Here is an 11,507-nt window from a genome sequence, read left to right on the forward strand (position 1 = left end):
TATTCAAAACTGCATAGAAAAGGGCCCGCGAGCTTGACGCTAATACAATGCAAAAAGCCAATGACATGCTGACAATTAGCATCTCCGTGGCAGATTTTGAACAGTGGAATAACACATGTACAGTATATGCGATATGAGGCTTTCCATTGCCCCCTGCCGGCGAAGGTAGGCACAACAGATGGAGCAGCAAAATGATGTTTTTAAATTGTTTATTGAACATATTAAATATACAGCAACAAATTGGCAAAAAGCGAAGGCAAGCAAGATATAAAAAAGAAAATAGTCATCATCACAAATTATATGTTCAAAGGAGTACGAAGAAGTAAAAAACGTATCTAGTCCTATCCCTTGTTATACTGTATAATGAATTAAAGTGAAGCATTAAACTTCTGATTCGCAAACGGTTTGATTCCTTTATATTCTATTTGATTATTTTATAACTCTGTTTTAAGTACAAAAAGAGCATAATTTTCTCTGACATGGAAAAACACAAAAAATGTTTTTAGTGGTGGCTTGAATGGATGAATAAAAAGTGCAGCTGATTGGTCGCTAATGCAGCATGTATCCCGTTTCGCTCACCAAAGTGAAGTGGGACATGCTCAGAAGCCGAATCGATTTTATCGCTGTTGTCAGTGAAAAGATACATTCACAACTCGGAATTTTCCTGCTCACCCGCCATCCTAACGAAACTTGAGAAGGATGGACGATGACATATAATACAGGCTGTACGGTAGGCTGCCCACCCCCGTTGTGCAAGCCACGTAACTCAGCAGTTAAAGTACACTTGAACTTTCACACCTGACTGCTTTCAAGATGGGAACAATAGTGGTGTCATTTTACATTGTGTTGTTTCAGGCTTCAAAATGCCGTTGCCGTGTCAACCGGGGGTTACCAAACTCCTGGCATATACTAATTTTACATTTCCAGAGGCATCTACTTTATTTTTTTTTTGTTTTCTTTTCCCCATGCACAACAAGCTTGTGTCCTGGCTGCTCGGGACAATATGGCTAAAGCTGCAATATTTTGACATTGTTAATAAGTCAGCACTGTCTTGAAAAAAACGCAATGCGACAAAAAATGTCCTTGGAGGTGGGGAGGAAGGCATTTGGTTTCGAGAAAAAGTTGTCAAGCTAAGACCATAAGTTGTAAAAAGACAAGAAAAATGTCGCGTCTCTACAGACCGCAAAAGGTGAAATTTGAAGTCAACTCAAAATGGATGCGCGAATACTGGATATAATATATTCCAGCTGTGATATCCCCCCCCCCCCCCATGTACCTTCCACTCCATCAGGTTTTCCACTTCCTGTCTTGCTTTAGGACATCTCACTCACACACACACACACCAGACATCCAAACATCTGGATGAATTCAACTAACCAGAGCATCAGGATGACTTTTGAAGTCCACATCCTGATAGCCTGCAATTGGAAGCCATCTAAAATTAGCGCGCGGTCCGCGCGTAGAGCCAGTTGGGCCGTTAAGGGAATGTCATGTTTGTTTCCGCATCGCAAAACGAGCTGTCATACAGCCTGATTGTGACCCGTTGGGACATGCGGCTGCAAAACTCTGCTCCTTCACAGTGGCCGGTGGCCTCTCGGGGTGGGGGGGGGGGTGTGGGGGGGGGCACTTCAGCTGCTCAAGACAGTCTTAAAACAGCTTTTGGCAGTTTCGTGGGAAACGGTAAAAAAATGCAAATGATTTCAACGTGAGAACTTTATCTAGCGTGTCACGGTTGCAATCTCTCATGCTCTTTTGGAGTGAGAGGGGCGGGTCACAAAAGAGAATCAGAAAAAGAGATAGTTCCCAAGGCGATAAGGACTGTGATTTTTCTTTTGCACTACATGTCCTCACCACTTGTGTTCGGGGATTCTCACTCAAATGAGAACATGGCGTCCTTCAAGGCTCCAAACTCTGCCCTGTGCTGTTGCCGTCTTGACAAGAATTAAATGATTTCCTTCCCCTGACGTTAATCACTAGCTTATTATTTTTTTAAAAACTAAAAGAAAAATGCCCAGCTTCTCTATCAAGATTTTCCCATTTTTGTTATATTGCATTGACGTACTTACGTTTTGATTCTAAAAATGGTCCCAATAGACGAAAGGTGAATTGCAATTTACCTTCAAAAACACTATATAATTCCACTCACAGGCCTCAGAAATCCTCCAGATCCCAAGTATTAAATAACCTCCCAGGCTCAAATTTCAAAAGTCTTCCTTGTTTTGTTTACTGTAAATGAGTGGCTTCAGTGATCCATTTCGATGACGACTATTCAACCGGTGGACAACGTCCGAGGTGAAGCCTGAGCACGCCCCGACTGTGCAGCTTGAGCAGCAGGTCAAACTCGGCTGGCATGGCGTGAAACCACTTCAGCGGCTTGGCGTCGTCGTAGTAATGATAGGGCAGCGCGTGGAGTCCGTGCGGGTGGTTGCTGAAGGGCCAGAAGCCGTAGAGGTGCACGTTGGAGCACAGCTCCAGAGCCAGACTAGCCATCATGAAGCCCGTGCTGAGCCGCTGAGGCTTCAGGCCTTTGGCAGCCGAGAAGCGGGACAGATTGTGCAGGTAGTCCGGGTTGAAAAAGACGGCGCGAGAGGGGCTGTCAAAGTCCTCCAGGGTGTAGGCCAACCGCAGAGCCACCTGCGTGTTGCCGATGAAAGAGAAAGCGGAAACGAGGATCAGGGACTTGCCGTAGCTCTGCAGTCTCTCCATCAAGTCCCGCCGTCGTCCGAACAGAGAGTTGTATCTGGGAGGAACAACACAAGAGTTTGCAATAATGGTCGTTGCCCGCTGTTGCCACTCCAGTCCCCTAGGGGGCGGTAAAGCACGATGCGAAGTTGCGGTTGACTGCCATAACGCAAGCTTCATTTGTTGGATCTGGTGCGTCGCAGCCACCTTCAGCCCCGATTGCAAGCAGAACTTAATGACGGAGATGTTCAGCCTTTTTTTTCCTCCTGCCTATTAAATTGCGCAAACTTGACGACGGTCCTTTAGAATAAATGTCTTTTTTTTCTACACATCTCTACTAATGGTCAGCCCACACGTGTTCTTAACCCTTTCAGGGACAGCGGTTACTACAGTGGACACCTTATCATGATATCAGGTTACAGGGTACATGAAAGGGTGAAGCTGACTGCTCAAATTTCATGTTGGCCTTGTAACAAAGCCGATTTTGAAGGTTCTGACGTAATTTGAACAACGAACATGATTACAGTTATGTTTTTGCAGAAAATGTGCAAAAAGAGGGCTGGTAGGTGTGCTCACTGTTGCACGAAGATGGAAGGGTTGGCTGTAACGAGATCGGTCCTGACGCCCACGTCTTCGCCGTACTCGTCGGTCAAAGGCGGCAGATTGCACCTGATCACAAATCGCGCAGAGTCGATCATTTTTCCACAGCCGCTGTCCGTCAGGATGGCACCGTTGCCCACCACGGCGCATGTGTCGAAGGCCTCGTTGGAGAATGGATGCTCCTGGAAATAATGAACACACGATCAAGGTCAAGTTTGTTTTCAGAAGGACAGAGATGAAGATGGCAAAGCTGAGAAGAAATTGGAATGTTGTGAGAAAAAAGTCATAAGGTTTGGAGACAAAGTTATGTTAATGGAAGAAGTTGAGAGAAACTGTTCAAATGTTAAGACAGGAAGGAAAAAGTTGTAATTTAAGATTTTTTTTAAAAAAAAAGTCTTCAAAGTTAAAAGAATGAGAACTGTCAATGAGAAGTTACAAAAAAAGTTGCAAGATCGTAGTTAAGGAAAAACTTTTGTCATGAAAGTTGAGAAAAAAATAATCAGGTGATAATGGTAACGTTAGGAAAGTCACAATGTTACAAGAAAACCAATGAAAAAGTAACATGAAAAATTTGCAATAAGAGAAAAAAAAATTCACGTGACAAGAAAAATTCGGACCTAAAAAGTAAGTTTATGAGAAGGCTGAGAATGTCAAAAACTACCAAAAGTCATGAATAGCGAGTGGGGGTAAAAAAAAGGAATCATTGTGGGGGGGCGGGGGGGTGACATTACAACAGAGTGAGGAAAATGAGTCACGTTGACAACACGGTCTCATGCCTTTATGAATGTTTTGAAGATGGCTGGCGTCACCCGCAGCATCCTGTTAATTTCGCCATCGTAGACGAGTTTGGTTCCAACGGGCGTGTTGGCCTGTGTGACGATGGCCCTCTCGAACCCTCGACACGAGTCGCTCAGCTTGGACCTGACGAGACCCACAAACACTTGAGTTGGTGCAGTTGACTCTCAAAGAAATGGAACTTGGGCTCACTTCTTGTCGTAATTCAAAGAATCACATGATGAGCTGAGTGACTCCGGTTGTCATCCGCGACACGATATACGCCCCGCGCTGCTTTGCATGCCCGCCTTTACATACATTTGCACAAATTTGCCTTGCTCGTCTTACGTGAAATTCCGGTAGTTCTCCTCGTTCTTCTCCCACCTTTGCGAGTAACGCTTCAACACGTCGTCAATCAGTTTCCTGTGACACACGCAATTAAGAGCCAGAGATGTGACGATTCATTCATTAAAAATCGATAACTCTTCGATTATCACATCTGTTTTTTTTCCATCGGAAAACAATCAACAATTTTGCCTATTTTCTAACAGATGTCGAGGAGTAACCGAATCCTAATTAATTCTTGTTTATACATTTTCTGCACTGCAAATTTGGGAGTAATTACTTGCTGCTGTTTTTTTAATTTTTTTTTCTTCAATAAAAAGATGGCTTTTTTAGAAAATCGGTTACAATAATCATTAGTTGCAGCCCTACAGACAATACACAAAGTAAGGTCTGGGAAATAGTAACAAAGATGCGACTTAGTCTCACCTGCAGCCTTTACAAAGCACAGATGGGGAACTTTTGCTCTGAGGAGGAGGTGCAGGACAGGCCAGCATCCTGTGGGAAAACTAAAATCACCACAACTGATGTAGGGGGAGAGAATCTAAACTTTTCAATTTTGAGAGAACGTCAATGGCCCTGTAAGGTGGTACAAAGCCGAATCCCAAGAGATGAAATCACAAGCAAGTAGTAAGGCTGTTCGAAAGTTGAGGAAAAAAATATATACATCACCGGAAAAGAAAAAGGAGACATAAAAATGTGGAATTGCGGAAATTTCACACGGAATTCTCTATTACTTTCCAAAATATTAGCAATAAAACCCATTTTTTGTCCAATTAATAATGTAGGCCTATTTATAATTGATTAACATCCGTCGCTTACATTAGATTGGCACATGCACTTTGAATGGCGCCCAACATTTTACAATTGTCAAATTTGAACTGGAACTTGGGGTGACCTGAAACTTTGATCCTGTCGTGTTTTCAAGTCCTAATCAACATTCTAAATTCATTTTCAAGGCAGAGTTTGTTAAAAGAAATGAGTCGAACATAAGATTCGCCTTTTCTTTCTGTTTTCAAAAATCCATAGTTCAGTGACAGGAGCACTTACACAGATTCTGACTGTTGGAGAAGGGGGGGGGGGATATTCAAAATGATAACATTTAGAATATTTCATAAAGAGACCAAAACGATGCTGATACTCCAAATGGTTCAAGAACGGCTACAAATTTACTTTGGGTGCACCTTTTTTTCCAGGCGTTTTTGGCAAAGTATTTTGCTGAATTGGACCCCCCCCCCCTTCCTCTTTCAACAAACCTCTGTTTGATGATCATGTACCAGAAGATGTTGGAGAACAGATACAAACACAAAAGAGTGAATGCGGCTGACACCCGACAAGAAGCCATCTTTGACAGGAGACAGACAGACTTCTGACTTTGAAGTGAGAATTCTCACTTTGACCTCAGGATTCTGACGTTACTGTCAGAACTCGCAATATCAAGGCAGAATTCTGAGATTAAAGCGAGCCGACCTTGTTTCTTTTTCGTCTTTGGCCCTTCGTCATATTCCTTTGCCAGGGCCCCGCCCACACCAGCCGGTATCGGCGCGTTCGCCCGGCTGGAGAACGATTCCTAATCAGATGATGTCAAGCGGCAATTTTCAAGTTTAAAAAGTTATAAACATAATATTGTTTTATATTGGTATATAATATTTTTTATACCAGCAGAGTGTTTGGCATATTGTTACTGTCAGACAAAAATGTCCACAAATTAATTTCATTATCGTTAGTGGTATTAAGGAATTACTGTAACTGTTCAACCAAACGTGACTTTTATACAAAAAAAGCAACTCGAAGTACTGTACTTCAAAAACAACCCCTCCCACCACTTGTCCACATACAAGTGCACGAACGTAGGCAGACACAGGTTTCGATGCAGAGCAGGGACGTTACTAGTTTTTAACCTAATGTTACCAATCAAACCGTCACCCACCCCATGCCCATGCATCGACATCGTGTGTGTGCGTGAGAGAAGAGTGGCCAAATTGTTTTCTGCAGCTTGAAAAAACGGGAAGTCAGGCGAGACACGGGGCATGCAAGAAAAAATAAATAAAATTCTCGTGCCGTTTCGCACTTAGGGGAACTTCCTCTGCTTTCGAGCCGACGTTGATTTATTTTTATCTATAGTATAGATAAATGGCACTTGGTATATGGCCTGCCATTTTCTTTTCCCCAAAAAATATATCCCGGAATATCACAAAATAAAGAAATTGAATACAGTAAATGGACATATGTAAATATGCATGTTATTCACTTGTTTAAATGACTTAAGAGGGAGGGTCATAAGTTGTTAAATATATATATACATAGAGAGATGCTACTTTGTGTATTTTCATAGTTCTGGACATAATGTAGTGTATATGCATCTTGGTGCGTCGTGATTTTTTCCCCCCCATGTAAACAAAATAAAAGCTTTGCCTCAAAGGTTTGTGGTTCACAGCATTTCAACTGTATGGTGTTCAAGTGAAAAACACTACTTGTTGAGGCATGTTGGCGATTATCACATACCACATCTGTCCATTTGTGTCGAGTCAAAAGCAAAAAAGGCGTCATGTGTCTTTATGTACACTTTTTATTTTCAGCGATCCACACAAAACACATGTAGGCAGGAGATGACAAGCCTCGATCACTTTTTGCCCTCATCCTCCTTGGACAAGTTCTTGATGATTTCCTCCTTCTTGGCCTGGAGACGTTCCTCTCGGCGCTTGCGGGCCTCCTTGGTCTTGGTACGGCGGGCCTCAGCTTGATCGCTACAAAAAGAAAAATTGAAACGAACCGTTTAATTTAAGGTCCGCTGGTGAGAATGACGTCAAAGTGCGGCGGCACACGTACGCCAAGAGCTTCTTGCGAGCTTTGTCAGCCTTCAGTTTGTGAATGTGCTCCATGAGGATGCGCTTGTTCTTGAACACGTTACCCTTGGCCCTCAGGTACAAGCTGTGATACCTGGAGGGGGGGAAAAAAAAAAAACTGAATTCAGTGTTATTCAATATTGCCGCTCCCAAGCTACATTGTGGTTCAACTACAACAGCCATAATATAGCGCAGAAATAAATCTGTAGTTTCCTACTGACATCAACCACAACTGGACACATCTGCAGCCTCCATGTTGCAGGACATAAGCGTTGGAATACAGAAATTTGATCGATACTGTAAACTGTTAAAAATAAATTATTGTGCCTTCCTGTGCCATTACATTACAGGTGGAAAGTATGGTCTAATTTCGCAGGAAAAAACTTGAATCACAGTGGGCAGATAAGGATTTGAAGAGGAAACGGTCGCGATTGCGGCTCTCACAAATTAGAACTATTCTCACATCCAGTCCACAATTTATGTTCGTTCTCAACACTACCGTTTAGCAACTTTGGATTTCGCATTTTTCTCACAATTTGATCATACAGGTGTGCCCCACATAAGTGTCATTTTTTACAAATTGACATTTGAAGTGTTAAACAGACATCCTTTTTTGGTTTCACAAGAAGTGATGGATTTGAAAATGCGAGAACTCTGCCCATCGCACGCGATATACACCTAATGTTGAGTAGCAGTCGATTGTTGTCATGACATAATATGAAACATATCCACGTCAGAAATGTAGTATTCTTTGATTATCGAAATCCTATTCTAAATTCCATTGTCTAGACGCCTATTTTCATTACATGTGCCTGTCGATCTTCTTGGATTCCCTGTAGCGGCGCAGCAGGCGACGCAGGATCCTCATGCGGCGCATCCACATCAGCTTCTCGGGCATACGGGCATTGGCGGTACCCTTTCTCTTGCCTGTGGACGGGAAGGCAAACTGTGGGGAAAAAGGCCTGGTACACAGTCTCGGTTGGAGCAGGCAGTGTGAGGCACCTACCGACGCCCATGTGCCTGCCCTTGCGGCGTGCCAGCGTGTTCTTGCGGCAGCGGGCCCTGGAGTGGACCGTGACGGGCTTGCGGATAATGAGACCATCCTTCACCAGCTTGCGCACCTGCTGGCCTGCAAGGAACAAAAGGAAGAGAAGTGAGGAGGAGTTGGGAGGACTAGTTAGTACCGAGTCTGCTTGGAAAATGGTGCCCTCTATTGTCAAACGTCAGTAGTTGCACACTTAGGAGATTTGACCATGCTTGTCTAGATTCAAGTTTTTTTTTGAGGAAAATACATTTACATGGAAACAAAGCCCTGTGATTCCTCTTTTAAAGTTTGCCCCCAAAAATCCTCTTTCAATAAAAAAAGCAATGGCATTTAACACGGAGGTCGCTGAACATAAAAAAATAAGTCACTTTCATTAAAAATATAACATGTAGCCATTAAAATGTCATTCCAAATATGTTTGCCTGTTTAAAAGAAACCCTGCTTCAACAAGTTTTGGTTTTATATTTTATGACAAGAGCAGAGCCAGAAATGGCTGGTAATACACAGGGGGTGTTGTCACATGTCATTTAAGCAGAAAATCGCATCATTTTAACGAATGTATGGAGTATTTCTTTACCTGTATCCTACAATGATAATAAGCCTGTCTTCAGAATGAGTCTAAGTATTAAGTGATACGGGCACAGATACAATTCCATAGTAAATATTTTTTTTTCAAGGGGGCATTTGGAAGGGTCTACTTATAAAGATATATATAGCGTATTAAGATGAAGAGTATTTGGAGATTTTAGATGAAATAAGCAGGGCCCTTTGTCTTAGTTATATTTCGGGTGTACTTACGGGAGTTGGCATTGGCGATCTCGTTGGTCTCGTTGGGGTCGAGCCAGACTTTTTTCTTGCCACAGCGTAGCACGCTGGCGGCGAGCCTCTTCTGGAGCCTGAGCATGCTGCAAGAAAACAGCACGTAATTAAACAGCTAAAATATAGACGAATATTCTTAAAATATACATGGACATATATGTTGCATTTCTAACGTGGACTTGGGAGTGCCGAGTAAATAGCTGATGTTGCTAACCGCTAGTCGGGTTGACAATATGGCCTCTCCTCGCCGCTACATCGTGTGACGCGAAGCAACGATAAAACACGCCACGGCGGCATTTGGAGATGACGTTGCTACCTCTGCCACTCAAATGTAACATATAACGTTTTAAATGAGAAGCGCGTTGTGGAAATAAATTGTTTTGGGACAATTTAAATCGGCCATTACTTTTCTTTCGTACAGCAGTCCTACCTCATGGCTGTTACTTCGATAGCAAAAGAGCGATTTCGGCAATCGGCAGGAATGTACCATTATTGAGGCTAGTCCATCTTGATCTATGAAATAGCTTTCTTCGAATGCAGACTCAATTTAGAAGCACTATTGCCTAGTTTACTTAAAATAACTGTTAATCAGGCTCAACACAATACCATTTCGTTTTTCTTTGGTAGATACACTCATTGTACTTAACAATATCCTCAATGTAATCCCCTTTTTACCATAATGGTAACGACCACTGTCGCTCTGGTGCATTGTGGGTCGTATGGCTGCAGTAAATTTTTATACCACACGAGGACACTGTTGGGGTGGCTAAAGGCCCTGGACCAATTTAGTAAAAGTTATTCGTAAATATTTTATGCGTAGGACTATGGAAGCGTATCACCGTCAAGGAAACTCGAAAAAAATGTTTTTAAAAAGCTGACAAGATGTGTTTCAAAATAAACACGGAACAAATATCTGCCTGTATAATATCAGTATTTTTGGGAGGAATTGATGCTGCCACCATTTGGCACCTTTGTGTCAAGACCCCATGTTGAACTGAATTGTGGAGTTTCATTTAGACAAAAAAAATGTTTTTCCACCGTCGTGTGACATGTTTAGGCAATTCTAAATATATTTTTCCCAATTACTCATGGATTTATGCAAGTCGCATAGGGCTTGGTCGCTATCCCCCATGAAGACTGCCGTTAAATAGACTAGATACAGTGCTCCTCATTCTACTGCGTTTACTTGCTATACAGACGCAGCTTGGCAGCAGTAAATGGCCGTTGCCATGGGAACATTGCAAGCCAGCAGTGTGGGTGCATGCATGCACTCCTTCACCTGAGGTAACCGACAATATCTCCAGCATAATCTATCCGCAAAGATAAAATGCTGCTCCATTTAATAACCAAACAGGATATGTTATTTGGCTATTAAGAGAGAATTAAAATGTGGAAAAACGGCTACACGAGCATGTAGTTCACTTCCAATTACCTTTTCTCTCAGAGCATGTTGAGGTGGTGATTTTCCACCAGCTTGTGTAACTATGAGTAAAATGCACACCAAAAATGTACTGCTACAGTACTTTATCTTGTCAATACTTCGAGGTAAGCCATAATTTGTGACTACCTGTTTCAATTTCTTCCACAGCCCATCGAGGCAGTGGCATCCCGCCGGCCTGTTCAGCTGTCGGTAATATTTACAGCAATATTTTCTAAAGGGTAAGGCTGCTTTGCTCTTTTTGCTTTTCAAAATTCCAGTTCCAGACCCGTTCATTTAAATTAATGTCACAGCCCGTTTGGACAGCAGCATCACATTAAGCTAGTTAGCTAAAACCAGCAAGAAAATTTGCTCAGGGGTCACACTATTTTGCTATCTCTTTACTTAGTAGAAGCATCACCACAACACTGCGTGGACTTTTACTTCCTGTCAATTTTGCTTCTGCCACCTATTTAGGCACCAGCATGCCACAAGATCTGCTACAGTACTTTTGCTCTCTCTTTACATTATCATTCCATGATGTTAAAACCCCTACCCGACAGGTACTTTTACTTCTGGTTTCTATTACTTTTGCAGTCTGTTTAGGCAGCAGCATGCCTGTCGGTGCATCAGTGACCGGAACAAATTTTGAAAAAGGAAGCCTCTACTTCTATATTCTTAAGAAGCAGTAGCATGATGTGAACTTAAAACCACAACATCTTCATGCACTTTTACTTCCTGCTTCCATTTGTTCTGCCTGAATAACTTTTGTGGCACGCTCATGCCTTATCCTCACCATCAGGTTATGATATGTATAAAAATTAGATGCCTGTGATATAATCTAATAGCCTTTGCTGTTGCCATGGCATCATGGATGGTGCTAAACTAGGAGACGGGCTTGTTTTCCCATCGTTTTATACTCCAAATTGCAATAATTCAGCATGAATATAGATTGTAAGAAATGTGACAAGTCTGGAGGATA

General features: G+C 42.4%; 2 protein-coding genes across 3 annotated transcripts; both read right to left on the bottom strand.

The window, feature by feature from the left end:
• Positions 1–1,718: 1,718 nt before the first annotated feature.
• Positions 1,719–5,759, bottom strand: LOC147192741 (alpha-2,8-sialyltransferase 8E-like). The gene is made up of 6 exons (XM_086133190.1): positions 5,655–5,759; positions 4,828–4,896; positions 4,405–4,479; positions 4,059–4,203; positions 3,259–3,464; positions 1,719–2,740 (listed from the first exon to the last, which is right to left on the bottom strand). Exons 1-6 carry the CDS (start codon positions 5,741–5,743, stop codon positions 2,266–2,268), a joined length of 1,059 nt encoding a protein of 352 aa, XP_085989316.1. The 5' UTR covers positions 5,744–5,759; the 3' UTR covers positions 1,719–2,265.
• A 1,190-nt stretch (positions 5,760–6,949) lies between these two features.
• rpl19 (ribosomal protein L19) lies at positions 6,950–9,668 on the bottom strand. Of its 2 annotated transcripts, none has more exons than XM_086133737.1 (6): positions 9,539–9,668; positions 9,088–9,194; positions 8,251–8,373; positions 8,051–8,171; positions 7,228–7,338; positions 6,950–7,145 (listed from the first exon to the last, which is right to left on the bottom strand). In XM_086133737.1, exons 1-6 carry the CDS (start codon positions 9,541–9,543, stop codon positions 7,022–7,024), a joined length of 591 nt encoding a protein of 196 aa, XP_085989863.1. In that variant the 5' UTR covers positions 9,544–9,668; the 3' UTR covers positions 6,950–7,021. The 2 variants fall into 2 exon arrangements, with proteins under 2 accessions (XP_085989863.1, XP_085989864.1); XM_086133738.1 differs by having other exon boundaries at positions 9,515–9,565.
• Between the last annotated feature and the right edge of the window lie 1,839 nt (positions 9,669–11,507).

Source organism: Hippocampus guttulatus, chromosome 16 (assembly GCF_054856545.1).
Source record: "Hippocampus guttulatus isolate MCC_2025c chromosome 16, RoL_Hgut_1.0, whole genome shotgun sequence".
In the NCBI taxonomy this organism is placed as follows: domain Eukaryota; kingdom Metazoa; phylum Chordata; class Actinopteri; order Syngnathiformes; family Syngnathidae; genus Hippocampus; species Hippocampus guttulatus.